This window comes from Stegodyphus dumicola, chromosome X2, assembly GCF_044657685.1.
Source record: "Stegodyphus dumicola isolate Sdum_Otavi_A_Nest chromosome X2, ASM4465768v1".
NCBI classification, from domain to species: Eukaryota; Metazoa; Arthropoda; class Arachnida; order Araneae; family Eresidae; genus Stegodyphus; species Stegodyphus dumicola.
Window position 1 is genome coordinate 61,982,466 of NC_140781.1, and position 15,820 is coordinate 61,998,285.

At 31.4% G+C, this 15,820-nt stretch overlaps 1 protein-coding gene across 2 annotated transcripts in view; it reads left to right on the forward strand.

The window, feature by feature from the left end:
* LOC118188494 (tetraspanin-14-like) overlaps positions 1 to 15,820 on the forward strand; it is an 87,286-nt gene that overhangs the window by 31,823 nt on the left and 39,643 nt on the right. Inside the window, exon 3 of one of the 2 annotated variants that reach the window (XM_085809720.1) lies at positions 10,944 to 11,117. The exons of the other annotated variant lie outside the window; for it this stretch is intronic. Within the exon in view, the coding sequence (XP_085665846.1) occupies positions 10,944 to 11,117 (174 nt within the window). The remainder of the gene's footprint in view (positions 1 to 10,943; positions 11,118 to 15,820) is intronic. 2 annotated transcript variants of the gene reach the window in all.

Genomic DNA, 15,820 nt, shown 5'->3' on the forward strand with positions numbered 1-15,820 from the left:
CATTTTCTTTTTTCATTTTCTTCCAAAGTTTGAATTTCCTTCCAAGTTTTGGGTTCGGGAGAGATTGGATATTTTGCATCGAAAAACCGTATCAAGAGATTTACCTTTTCTGATTCTGTCCGATCTTCTGAGTTCTAGCGGTTCTTCTTTGGGTTCTGATGTTTCTTCTTTTGTGGGCTCTTCAATTTTTATTACTTCCTTGTTCTGAGCTTTCTTACTTAGGATTCTTGGTTTAAAGAAATGCTTCCAGTGTCTTCAATAAATCATACAGATCGACTTATTATATTTCTTCTTTATTGGCTCTTTAATTTTTATTACTTCCTTGTTCTGAGCTTTCTTCCTTAGGATTCCTGGTTTAAAGAGATGCTTACAGGCTCATTAGTTCCAGTGTCTTCAATAAATCATACAGATCGACTTATTATGATTTTGTCTCCAGGAATTAAAAGTCTGTAGCCTTTACTTCTGCTGTCGTAGTTAACGAGTATTCCTTCTGCAGCAGTATCATCCAGTTTACTCCATTTAGATTTATGGATGTAAGCAAAAGCCTCTGACCCAAAAGTCCTCAGATGAGAGAGGTTCGGTTTCTTGTTATTCCATAATTCATATGGTGTTTTTGCATTTGGTTTTGTAGGTATACGATTTTGTAGATAATTTGCAGTCAGCACTGCCCAGTATGTGTGAGATTGACCCAAGTCAGCTAAAAGACATCTTGTCATCTCTATTAGGCCCATATGACACGGCGTTTGTTTCACACGAACAACTGTTTCAGACAATTTTCTCCCTGGTTTACTACTGAAAGAAAGACGTGTGACTTTTTCCTTCATTTCTAAAAAAAATTGCAAGTTGTTCGTTTCCAACCAATCGGCTATCAGCTTGTTTGTAATGGGTAACCAGTTTCCCGTGTTAACCCCAAAGCGATCTATGATGATTGGCTGTTGTGACAAAGCGGAAAAATTGTTTCAAACAGTTGTTCTTCTGAAACAAACCGGCGTGTGATAGCATCCTTAAAGATCTATTTTTGCATTCACTGATTCCATTTTGTCCTGGACAGTGTGGTACAGTTAGCTCAATATTTATACTATGTTTTATAAGATATTCTTCAAATTCCTTACTTGTGTATTCACCACCATTATCAGTTTTTAGGATTTTTGCCTTTCTTCCAAATTTATTGTTTGTAAGAGCAACAAATTGTTTTAGTTTAGAAATTACTTCATTTTTCTTTTTCATTAGGCAAACCATTGTAAATCTACTGTAATCATCAATAAAAGTTCCAAAGTATAGGAAACGACTGACAGATGGTGTTTGTACTGATCCCAGGGTATCAGTGTGAATGAGTTGAAGTGGTATAGATGCTCTGAATTTTGATTCTTTGCGATACGGGAAATCAGTTAGTTTACATTTTATGCACTGAATGAATTTGGAATGTTTACAATTATATAGTTTAATTCCTTCAGCGAGTTCTTTGTTTAAAAGTTGTTTGATCGCGGCATCATTACTGTGACCAAGGCGTCTGTGCCGAAGTTGAATACAATTTTCATTTTTGCAGTGAAATGCTACATGAACTGATGGTTTATTATTAATGTCGATTGGTTTAATTTGGTAAAGATTGTTAGTTGCATAACATGCTAGAATAATTTGATCTCCCTTTCACAATCATACATTTATTTGCTTCAAACAGAACCAAAAGTCTGTTTTCCATTATTTGCTTGGTTGAGATTAAATTCCTTTCTAATCCAGGAGCACACAAAACTTCTGATAACAGAACTTCAGTTATTTTTTTGTTTAGCATTTAATGTTTTAAAATGGACAGTTCCTATTGTCGTTGATTTTTAACACATTGCCCATTTGCAATTATAATATCTGATGGATTTATGGCTTTAAATTCGGCGAAATATTTCTTATTATTTGCTACGTGATTACTTGCACCGCTGTCAAAAACGAAACTCTCTGCTGATTGACGTATGATGCTGTCAGCAGACAGAGCTATGGCACCACATCTGGATTCAATTCCCAGTGTTTTATTTTTTTATTCTTTTTGATTCATCGCAGGGTTACACTCATTCTTTGCTTGCCATGTTTTAAAATCCGCATATGTTTTATTTGAGTTTTGGCGCGGTTTATTTTTTGTTTCGATTTTATATGATAACACTCTGATGTAAAGTGATTATTTTTGTGACAGTATGAGCAAAACTTTTCTCTCTTTGATTTGTTTTGAAACGCGGCTTTAAATGCCTTTGAATCTGATGAATTATTTTCAACTGTCTTGTTAAATTCGTCAATTAATTTCCCATTTAAAAATTCTGGATTGAGTTCTGATTTTGTACTCGCTTCAAGAGCTGTTATGAGTATATCGTAAGAATTAGGCATCAAACAAAGCAAAAGTGCTTAAACATGATCATCTTTTATGTCCTCACCTATTGCTTTGAGTTTATCGACTAACTCCAGTTGTGTATTTATATGTGTTTGTATATTTTCATCTTCCTCAAGTTTTTAACTGTAAAGCTTTTGCAAAAGAAATAGTTTTCTTGAGAGATTAGACCTTTCATGTAACTGTCTGAGTTTTTCCCAGGTGGCTTTAACAGTAGTTTCATGTTTAATATGAATTATTTGGCTGCTTTCAATAAATAAATTTATCATTGTACAACATTGCCAATCCCATTTACTCCACTGTTCCGTAATAGGACTTAAAGGAAAGTCTTCGATTATATCGTAAAGATCCTCCTTTGTTAGTAAACCATATGCATTTTGAATTTTCATGTTGAGTAGTAACTAGGATTCAGTTTTGCAATTTGCATTTGACTTGAATGTAATATTTTTTGTCTCATCGAAAGAATTTATTTTCGGTTTTGATATGAAACTAAAGTTTAGCCTTTACAGTTTTTTCTTTGTTGTTATTTTATTAAATTATGACTTTTTTATTCAGTCTCATAATCTTTTGCTGTAAAACATTTTTTTGTAGCCTCACAATTTCGCAACAAATTATCAAAGTAGAGAATACAGTAATTTCACTTATCTTGTATTCAGTGCAAGCAAGATCATAGCTAATTAACTGGATTAATCAAAAAAGAGGTTGTAGTTGGAAATTGGAAGATCATAATACATAATCAAAGAGAGGTTATATAAAAGAGTGTCCTCTTAAGGATGATAATACCCATGCCCATTGGGTCAACATTCTTAACGGGTACCTGAAGAGTGAAGTCATTTCTTTTTTGGAGTGGCTGCTGTATTTCCTTCACCTTAAAATTCTTTGGCGTGGCCTCAGGTACGCTGTCTCTGCAAATTTACCTCCTGCAGATAGTTGGAAACTGCCCTAATGAATGAATGGCCACTGTTAGCATCCGTGATGGCTAATAACATTATTGGTTAATAAAGCATGGGCAGTCACTATAAAGTTTGTGTGAATGCCTGGTATGGTCACATACCTTTATTAGTATAGGTTTTGTTTGTTTGCTTTTAACTTTAAGCATCAGTTTGTTAATCATCTAAATGTAACATCATATCATTTATGAAAATTAAATATTGTTTCATTTTTATTCTAATGCTTCTTTTCTTCTACGAATAAATGCATTTGCTAACATATGTAATTTAATGTTAATCAAAGCTTCACGTTTCCGTTTTTGTTCATTTTATGTTGTTTTACATGCTTAATATTAATTTTAATGCTTAACTTTTAGAAGCCAGTGTAAAAATTAATGCAATTTTTTAGAACAAAAAATATTTTCAAATAAAAATTCAAGCAAAACTGATTGAGAAAGAAATTGATTTCTCAAAGCAAAAGAAAATTTTTCTCCAAAGGGTTATTGTTAAAGACATTAATAAATTAGCACATACTGTAGCAGGTGATGCAGAGACTAATAGAAATATTGATTTGTATGTTAAAGCAAATGGACTCAGATAATGAAAGACAGAAAAATAGAGCTAAATAAGTTAAAATACTTGAAAAGTTTTCAGATGAACAGGATACAAAAATTTTTAGTGTTATGGACTATTTGTATCTTTTAATGTTTGTTTTAATATAATTTTAAAATCAGCATATTAAATTTTATGTATTGTAATCTTTTATCTGTTATTTTAAACTGCAAAATTTTCTTACGTTGTGATTTAAATGCTTGTGTTAATGAATAATTTTTAAAAATGAATTTTTTTTAAATTGGTGGTCGCATAAGCCTTCTTTAAAGTATGTTTGAATATTATAAATGTTTCAAAACACTATATTCATATCCCTATTCGTATTCATATATGTATTGGTCACCAACTGCAGGTGGAATTTATCGAGAGTGGGAAATGTCTTGGTTCCACTGCACTATTTTTTTATTTTTAGTAATTTGTTCTCAGAATTAAAGTGGAAATCAAGGGCTGAGTAATGTAAATAAACAGAGCTGTCAGCCAATATAAACGCATGAGGATATTCTTAACGCTTCTGAACTCCTTTTTTTTAGAAATTTTTCTCAATAGGCAGTTATGCGTCTTGTTGTTTTAGAGGTTTTATACTTTTTTTTTTTTTTTTCTTTTTTTAATTTTAAGTTTGGCTAGCACTGAAGTGAATATTTTGTACATTGTTTAGTAAAACATATTTTATATTTCAAGTGGGAAGTGGTAAAGTTTCCAAATTAATTCTAACAAATGCCTGAGTGTTCTTCTCATAATGTGCCAAAAATTGGAGTAGTTCAACCACAAATTTAATTTATGTAAATTTTTTCCAAAGGTAGGCTTAGCAGCACAAATTGCTTTTCCCAGTAAAATAGTGCATCCTGTCAGCACACTGTCCCAAGAGAGCAGTTCAATGACTGAGGCGCCCGTCTTAAAAAGGTTAATTTAATGTTAATTACTTGAAAAGTTGTGAAGAGTTAGTTTATTTTCAAACTTGCTATTTAAAATGGCCAGACACTTGCAGCATAATGCATTTGTTAGAAAAGCCCAGGCTCATCGGTCATTCAGCCATCTCTTCACTGAGAACGTTGTCCATGCAGTAATTGAATGGACAACGTTCTCAGTGAGGGAAGGGAATTTTTCACAAGGAAGGAAAATTTCTGTTTCAACCTTGATTGAGAAACAGCTGAAGGGATGGCTCCAATGGTCTTCCAACCTTCTTCCCCTATCACCAAACACCTCGAGAGGACTTTCAGCTCAGCTGTATTTTAAGTGTTCCATTGCACAAAGATATTATACAATTATAAACATTTATGCCTTTTCTTAAATGCCCAGCTCAAGACAGTGGCATTCAGCTACCCTGCTCCTAAACCATATCAGTATTTCAAAACTTGTTTTGATATTTATGTGAATAATAATAATAATAATAATAATTAACATAATAATAATGCATTTTATATGTTTTTGTTTATTTTTAGAACATTATTGCTAGAGTAAAAGCACTTGCATAAGTAATTTCTTCAGCTCCCTTTAGAGGGAGGTCAATTATTTTTTTTTTTTAATTTGTGGGTGTTAAAAATCCTTAAAAGTCCACAATTTCCATTTAAAAAAAAAATGTACACAAATAATGTTAGGAACTTGGCTTCTGTTTATTGCTGAAGTGCCATCTTCCATAATTACAGTAGCAAAGTGAACTCACCAACCAGCCATAAGAAATGGCCATGGTGTTTTGGGCCAAGGTTGCCAAAGCTCTCCCTTGTTACTTAAATTCACTTCATTTGCATTTTTTAGTGGAATCATAAACGTGCAGGAAGGATTTAGTAAGAGAAATAACATGTTCATTAGAATAAACCATATATGCCCATAGATAATTTTCTGCATATTTTCAGATGTTGAAGACTTTTTTTTTTTCAGACATTGGAGTTCACAATGCTTATTGGTTATATCAGCTCACATATTCTTGGCTATGGTTTTTTGGTGCAAAGAAATTTCTGGTATAGAAGCATGTCCAGAGACATTTTGATCAGTCCTATCTACCCTTACATCAAATACTCTTTGCAGCACTTTGCAAATATAGTACAATGTCCGAAATCCAGACTGTTCTGGACTTCAGCGATTCCAGATTTGTGATTTTTCTGGATAGTATATCATCAATTTAAATCTGGTAAGATGACATGCAGAAATTATACAATGAAAAATATGAAATCATAATTTATGAATTAAAGAACAATTATGATCTAAAGGGTATCAAAATTTACAAAAAAAAAAGCTTAATATTTATTTGTTTACTTTATTAAACATTTCTTTTAATGTAAGTTGTTTAATATGCTTCTTTAAAAAATTCAAAAAGTTCCTTTCTTCTTGTGTCATATACAGTGGACTTTCCAATGCCATACTCCTTGTATAGTTTTGAGATGGATATACTTTTATCCATTTTTTGCAGCAATTCTATTTTTTTTTTTTAATGGATATTGAAACATGGTTTCGCTTTGTAGATCCTTTGGCAACTCCAGAATTGGAAACTCTTTTCGACATAATCAAAAGTTCAAGCTTAATTAAGACACAATAACACGCCTAAATACTAATTCAGAAGTCAAACAACAAAAATCAGCGTAATTTTCAAAATATTACGCTGATTTTTGTTATTTGACTTCTGAATTAGTTTTTGTCGTTTGACTTCTGAATTAGTTCAAGCTTAGTTTTTATAAAATTGCCGTAATAATAACAGTCTGCAAAAAATAAGAAGCTGGATCAAATTAGAAGATCAGGGAGCAGCGCAGTCTGCTACATTCATTGAAATGCCTTAAAATCAGCGTTAAATCAAATCTTAATCTTTAAATTAAATGCCTTAAAGGTAATTTTAGCCTAGCATAATAGCATCCGTTATACATTATTGGCTGTATATCACAAGATTTGCGACAAAAGCCAAGTTGTTTCACTAAATTTTGTCTTGCTCCTATTGAATTAAGCCTAAATTGTATTAGTTTAGTTATTTAGTATACCTACATTTATTTCTTGCACGTGCTTCAAACTAATCCGAGTAATAAATAAATAAATTCCCACATATACTTAAGGCTTTATCTAGGGCCGGCGTCCGATACTGCTGGTGCAGTCTCTACGGGTCCTCAATATTCTGCTTCAAAGCGCTTTCCTAAGTTCTAAATTTTCACCGTGCCTAAACTTTGGATCCCAGTACTTTCCTTAAATCATAAAAACTTCTCATCCCTTAATTTTGCTGCTAGGTACTTCCCCAAATTCCAAAAATTTCATCTTCCCTAAATTCTCCCATCCTGTGCCGACATATTCTGCCGCCGCTTCTGGATTTATGGTGAATAACATATCAGTTATAGCACTAAATGTAATATTTTGGCCTATGAGTTTCATTAACAAAATCTATTTTTAGCATATGAAAAGAAATTTTTGTTGAATTTTTCCTCGTCAACATTTCTTAAAGCATTTAAAAAATCTATAATCATTGCTAAACATAATGTTTACATAAAAAGGTTGCCATACTCTTGTTATTTAATTACTAATATAAAAAAAGTTTAGACATCACAGCATGAGTTATTACTGAAGCTGTCATGTACTGATAAACATGCGGTGATGAAAGCAAAATATAATAAATAATAACTAGTCATGTCGACATCAGGGATATAAAAAATAGGTGAATGTTTTGGTTTGAGATGTATGCCAAGTAGATACTCATCTACGGAGCCAAATTACTAATCTCACAAATTTATGCTTACGTGATTGTTTTCCCATAACGAGGTATTTTATTTAGTTCATGAGTGAAATTAAAAATCGGAAGTTTTAAGTGAAAATCTCCACATGTTTTATTATGGAAGGAAAAATCAAATGCGCATGCGTAAAGCATTAATAAAAAAAATTTTGTGGCTTTGAGGTCCGGATTTTAGACCATTCCGGATAATGGACGTCTGGATTTCTGACTTTGTACTGTATTATTGAGTTGTTCACGTTGCCTGTAAGTACTACCATTAAAATTTACGGAGTTATGTTTTCAACTGTTTTAAAAAAAGACTCGCTTATTCTTCAACAAATGCTGTTGACAATACATTGTTCAGGTAGTATAGTACCTTCATAGTATGTTTTTTCTGTTTTGTACAACTACATGTTACTGTTCTGGTTTCTAAAAGTGTTCTCCATTTTTCTTGCCTTAAAATGCACGCATACATGAAAAAGAGACTTCTTTTTGTCTTTTCTCTCTCTCTCTCTCTCTCTCTCTCTTTTTTTTTTTTTTTTTTAATTTTCTTTTTGAGCAGAATGTTCTGTTTCGTAGTAAATGAAACAACAGATGAGTATATTACTTGCTATGTTGTCAGTTTGTCAATTTCATTGCAAAATTAGAAGATAGGGCAGTTTATAGTCACTCCAACACAACGTTTGTTAAAAATTTGTAATATCTTATGAGAGCTGTAACCTTCCAGATGCTTTGAATGAATGCTTTTCCAGTTTTCAACAACTTGTGTTCCTGTAACATGAAGTCTGACACTGATGAGCCACTGCAACTGTCCCTTAAATGTTGTCATTAATAGTTTAAGCAAGATCTCTTGTTTAGGATATGATGCACTTTAAATTTTACCATGATGAATATCATGATATGCTTCCTGTAACTAATCTCGCTTGCTTGTATGATTCCTCTTTCAGTGTTATGACACTGAAATGCAATTAATCAGTAGCCATAACTTTTTTTTTTTTTTTTTTTTTTTTTTTTTTTTTTTTTTTTTTTTTTTTAACTAGAAGCATAGGTAGTGTTCTTTTTACTTAGGTTTACTTAGGGTATTGTGAAGTGAAATGTGTGGAAGGAACAAGCATGTCATCAGTGAGTTAAAGAAGCCACATGTTGATTGGCAGATCATTAACACTGTATTTAAGTATATTTGGTAAGTGAAATGTGCGTGTAACTACAAGAAATACAGTAACCCCTTAATGCATCAACCTCTTTCTTTATTTTAATTCAGAATCGTAGTGGGTATATTCTGTTATATTCATATCTGCAGGGGAAAGCAAAAATCTTGGACATATTTACTTGGCTGCATGAAAATAATTTAGTGTATCCAAATTAACTCAGTTGAGTGCATTAAGGAGTTAGTTAATTTCCTGTATTATACAAAATAATAATAATAATAATAATAATAATAATAATAATAACAAGGGATGTTTATCTGTATCTGCCTTAGCCTGATTGGTTAAATACAAGTTATGAGAGAGGATCAAAGTCTAGAATATAAGGTGTAGCTGCTAAAGTTTGTATACAGTCTACTGGTATTCTTTGGAAATTTTCTATACAAAGCATTATTTTAATTTCCAGTTCTGTGTTTGACTGTTTCCACTTAATCTGGTGTACTTTGCATTAGATTTTATATGAAGGATGAGAGTGCAAAAGTTTTCTGCTGACGATAAATTTCTACTCTATCAAAAACATGCTGAAATTTTTTCTGATTCTGCTTCTGTGTCATAATTAATGAAGCATTCTCTATGGGATCCTAAGAAGCATTCTAGGCTGAAAAACTTCTAACTGGAGCCAAAAATCAGAACAATACATTTTGCATTATCCACCCAGCACTCCTGCAATCACCAAATGTTTGCAACTACTTTTATGCCAATCTAACACCTGAAAAAATGTAGCCATTTTAAAAAGAAGGAAAATTACACACTGAAAATTACATAAAACGGCTATGAAAAATATAAAATTAAAAACGCAAGAACCATCCATAATGAAACAGCCAAAATTTCATAAAACAATAGTAAATAAACTAAATTAAAAAGTCACAAACATCCACAGTAAAATATTTAACTTTCTATTTTCTTGGTCCATGTGCGCAGCAACCTATTTTAACTTAAAAAAAAAAAATCAGAGAATTGCAGAATTTTCTGCATTGCACAGCAAATTGGCACTGCTTTCCATATACATATTGACCTATTTTTAATCAGAGAATTGTAGAATTTCTTACATTACACAACTATGTGGCACTGTTCTCCATTTACACATCGACCTGCTTTAGCTTGAAAAAAATATCAGAGAATTGCTTTTATTAAAAAAAAAAAAAAAATTTTTTTTTTTAAACATTTTTCTGTACTAGCCACACATACTTCTCACAGATAATTAATTGCATCAATATGTATGTAGTTGTATTCGGAAACATATCGAGACAACAAGAACTATAAGAATGACAAAAGCTTACCAGACATATATTCTTTAGACCAGCATTTCTTAAACTGTAGGTCGTGACCTCAGTTGGGGTCACGGGAGCTGCCAGTAGGGGATTGCCAAAAATTTTAGGAACTTTGACATTTCTTTCACTTGTTATAATAATTTTATAATTATCAAATATTTTTACATAATGTATCTGAAAATAGATAAGACAATACAGACAAAGAAAAACGAAAATGTGTTGATGCATTTTTTTATAATAGAAACATTAATTTTACTTTGAAAATTAAAGTCTGCAATAGTATATTGCAATACAAATGAAGAAATTAATTGTTTCACTTGTGCGTGTACCTTATATGTGCAATGCTTATGGGGTCCCACAAAATTTTGTAAATATTATGGGGTCCCTACACCAAAAAGTTTTAAGAAACCGTGCTTTAAACCTACAATAAGTAAAGCAAACAACTGTCGTAAATGATATTCGGATAATCTGAAACCAATTTTTACTTTCATTCAAATATTTTGTTGCCAATCTTTAACAGTACATTTTTATACAATTCGATCATTTGCTTCATGGGAATTCCCCATTACGTGCTGGCATAAGAGGCATGCAATCATTAGTGGACTGTCAGATAAAATACTTGTTTGTTATATTTTGGGTTGCCTACTTTGGTGACACAGTGCATTGCCAGTGATTCTTCCTCATCGCTGGGTGGATAATGTAAATGTACCATCAGAACAGCATATTGTAAAAACACCAATAGACATTCATATATCTTATAATGCTCATATTGTATTGATTTTGTAATTACTTAGTTGGTTCTGCTGTGGAAATTTGATTGAAGAAAAGAACAGTATTATTATTATTATTATTATTATTATTATTATTATTATTTTGTAGTATTCTTTTACATTGCTGCTGCTGTTTATTGGTGAAATGGCCCTGACAGTGTTTGCCTTTGTATTTCCTAATCAATTTATCAATATCGTAAAAGAAGGTTTATCTAAGGAACCCATTGTTAAATACAGGGATGATACCAACCTGCAAAATGTCATTGATGCCTTTCAAACAGAGGTAAAATTTTAGTTTTTTTTCAGTTTTCTATTATATAGTTTTTCTTATATATCTCCATTTATGTATTTTATGCTAATTAGTACTAAAATATATGTATAAAATTCTGAATTATTTGTTAAATACTTTTATGTAACTCATTTATGGATTTATTTTTATGCTCATTTCTTTAAAAAAGCTTTCATTTACATGATTTTTGAAGCTGTTTTAAATAACCTGAACCAAATTGTCATGAAATGGTATCTTTTTAACCCCTTAAAGACTAGTGAGCGTAGAACGAAGCACAGTCATAGGACTGCACCTGCTGAAATGAATCGTCGCCACCGGCCCGCACGTTTTCAGCAGTTTAGCCTAATTTTACAAATATATATATATATAAAATCAGCATTTTGATATAATTATTTCAATTTTTAAAAGTTGCATACTTAATGTACTTGTTTTTTAATGCGTAATAATATAAAGAATTAATAGAAATAAATTAAACAGGCAAAATACGAAAATCATAACAATACACACAGAAATAAATATTATAAACATAAAAACAAAATTACAAATGCGGAATTTAGAAAAAGAGAGAAAAACTGAGCAAGAATTACCTCTAGGTAATTAAATTCCAATTTAAAAATCGTGTTTTGTGTGAAATAATTCAAAACAAGGATTGACACACAGTCCTACATTGCACATTTTTCACTCAAAATACGTAGTTTGCTTTCACTTTTCCTTGTTTTTAGAGCACGCAACACATCTTTTCGTACCTTTATTACCTTTACCATCAATGTAAATTTTCGGAATATGTCTTCCAGTTAGACAAAAATGTTGAGTGTCTGGTGATTTTGGACAAGTTTTTAAGTAAGGTTTCTAAGCCATCACTAATCACTAATGAAATGCAACTGAATATAACCTCAACACATGTCCCAAAACTTCTTCAAAAGACGCCCAGAAATATTTCATCCTCAAACCCTGTGTGAGATCAGATTTATATTAGAAAACTTTCTGCTTTTCTAGATTGAAAAACAGTGTTCGCCAGATGACCGGAAAGTTGTCAAGAAAAGATCCCCATTGGTGGAATATCTGTTACTGATCACGTCCAACATATATATTATATATAATTACATTATATGTAAAGTAAATACATTATATACCAAAATATAATGCCTGGGTCATTATATATAATGAGCATTCAAGACATTATATATAATGACCTAGTAAATCGAGTAATGAAAACAAAAAGGAGATATACTTTCCGGAGAAATGTGAGCGAGTAAGATGCATTATGCGCTGAGAAAGCTGATGGTATCTCCCCTTCTGTAATAATGTTGTAATGTTACTTTTTAATTAACCAAGAAAGCTTATTTTAAGTTTCAAAATAAATGGAATAAAGGATAACTGGTCTTGAGTTTTTCCATCACAGAAGTTTGGCGATGTTACACCTGCTATAGTCAGCTGAATGCACTTTCCTAACAAAAAAAGCAAATAAGATAAACAAAAAAAAAAGGAGCTGGATGCACTTACCCACATTCTAATAACAAAAACGCAAAGAACAAAAATGAAGAAAAAGAAGGAGAAATTCCTAACGAAAAAACAAAAAATGCACGTGCCCCTTTAATTCACAGGCTCACTTATAAAGATCCGTGATTCCCAGTTTGTTTATACCAATAAATCTATCAAAACCATAAGCACAGAACAGAAACTAATGCCAGTACACAAAGGTCAAATGCGATATGAATCAACTTATGTGAAAACAGTTACCATTTAGCTTCATATAATGGCTTTTAAAAATGCAAATAAATCATTCCGTTTTTCAGGTTATGTCTGCGTGGCACTGGGCTCCAGAGATCGATTGCAGTTCTTCGCATGTCCAATGAAACAAATTTGGATGTCCAATGATATTGGTGCATCCAAATTTGTTCTCCAATCAACAATGTTGTCTTATTGTTATTTATTTTACATAAAGAATTAACTTAGTCTTTAATTAGTTCTAAATCCAGAAAAATAACCATCATTTTCTGTTTGAATGAAGAAAATGAGCATGCCTTTTGCAGCATTTTTTTCTACGTAGACTTGGAGATAGTAATTTTTAATTTGAAAATTATATGGTGTCATTATCTTATTTGCTGCTTGCATTTTAGAGGCTATGCTGTAATCAGGTATTGGCAAATTTTTGGTCTTCTGCTGCAATATCTGAAAAACTTGAAATTTGTGACTATCATTATAAAGCTTAGAGCTAGCATCTGCTATACACTGTTGGTGATCAGAGTGGCAGCTAGAGACATGTTGTTCCACTAAATTTAGTCTAGCTTCTATCATGCACTGAAGAAGTTATGCCCATATTATATTATTTATTTTACTTACATCTACAAGAGCTTCTGGTGAAAATTGCAATAATGCATTCGCCAAATAAATGCCCATTTTATTAAGTAACAAATTTAGCAACCTCCTGATGTTTATTTGGATGTGGATTTAAATGCATCATTAAATTTTAACTAATTTTAATAACTTTTAAATAATTAATAACAGTAAATTTTAATCTAGTGATAGAAGTTTACGATGTGCTTTGTGTTACTTATATGCTTGATGTACACTCCGCAAGTAAAAAAAAAAGAGAGAGAGAGACAGTTCTTTATCTCCCGTTCTACTGGGCCAATTGACAAAATTCAAACTGCATTTTTCATGTCTTGAACGCACAATTTAGGATATACATTAGATTTATATATACAGTCAAAAGTTGTTACTCCAGACTCGTCGGGACTACGGTGATTCCGGATTATCGATTTTTCCGGATTATAGATCATCAGTTTAAATCTGGTAAGATGGCATGCAGAAATTCTAAAATTAAAAATATGAAACCGTAATTTATGAAATAAAGAACAATTATGATCTAAAGGGTATCAAAATTTACAAAAAAAAAAAAGAGCTTAATATTTATTTGTTTACTTAATTAAACATTTCTTTCAATGTAAGTTGTTTAAGTTGCTTCATTTTATGCGATAATACTTTCTCTTTAATTCTATAAACAGACATAATTTCTTGTTCAGTTACAAAGTTCCGCTGTTCAAGTCCTATAATTGCTGTGTCGAGAATACTGATAAGAATACTGAATAATTTGTCGAGAATACTGAATAATTTGTCAATCGAAATTTTTTCGTTTTCAATAGCCTCTGTGTCACTTTCTTCACTATTGGAAGCGAATTATAATGATGAGGAATGTGATTTAAATCATATCAAAGACAGAGTACATCGAGATGAAATACTAAATTTAGTAAGGAATTATAAGCCAAATAAAATAAAAACATGTGCCCTGAAGATAAGGATAGTGCTGACAGATCAACTTCCAATTCATTGCGTGCTGCGGCATTTCCCCCCGTTGCAGAGCAGCATGAAATTTATAAACAGATTTCGGAATGGTTAGAGAAACAAAGGATATGCCTTTATCCATTTTTTGCAGCAATTCCACTTTTTGTTTGATACACATCGAAACATACTTTCGCTTTGTATATCCTTTGGGAGCTCCAGCATTGGAAATTCTATTTGATATAATCCAAAGTTTAAGCTTACTTTTATAAAATTGCTCTAACAGTCTGCAAAAAATAATAAGCCGGATCCAATTCGAAGATTAAGGAACAACGCAATCCGCAACGTTAATTGAAATAGATAATTATATAATTTTAGCTTATACCGTCCGTTATACATTAAACGCGCATGCGTAAACGTATTATGCGCACACGCATATGCACAGCTGCAAAGGTTTTACGCGCAGTCGTAAACGCCTATGCGCATGCGTCAACACGACACATGCGCAGAAAGTTTGTAGCTTTGAGGTCCGGATTATGGGTGTCCAAATTAATGACTTTTGACTGTATAGCATTATTCTAACATAGGTATTTTGACACAAAAGCAGACTTTTTCTGAAATAACATGCCCTTTTTTTTTCGCATATTTCGATTCTACAACTCAATTTATTCCTAAATATTAAATTTTGTAAAATTTGGTGCAAAATTTACGGAGAAATTCAAAAACTTATATTTTCACTTTTTTTTTTTGTTGTTGTTGTTGTTTGTGCCAAGAATAGTTAGTTCACTTAGCAAACTTCTTAATATATGGCAACCAATTTTCCTTTCCCTTAAGTCAGTTATTATTTTAGGTAATTTTGAAATTTTTATTTTAATTGTTTTTGTTGCATTGTTTCTTCAGATAATTGTTTTAAAATTTTCTGTTCATTCATTCGAACTGTGCATTTTAAATATATTTATTAATATAAATTTTCCAGAATTTGATTTTATTTATATGAATTGTGTTTCTTTTGGAGGAATACTTCCAGATTGCAATGCATTTGAAAACTGCATATATTAAAAGAGAAAATACAGTAATGCACCGTGAAAATGCCTTTCAATGTTCTGTTCAGAAAAGGTATATAAATGAAAGAGTTGTATATCCGACATTTTAATTTAGGATGACTTGTATACATTGCTTTAAACAGTTTTATCATTGTGCCCATTGGTTGACACAATTTTATCATCCTACATTTAATTTCTTAAAGTGTTATTCATATTTTAGTCAAATATTTTGTTTTTGAAATCGCAAGAATCAGATATCATAAAACTAAAAAATTTTTAATTAAAAAAGTACTAAATTTTATGCAAAAATTTATTTTTTCTTCTTAATGGCTTACTCTTTTTCTTCAGGCATTCTTATTAGTATTTCTTCAG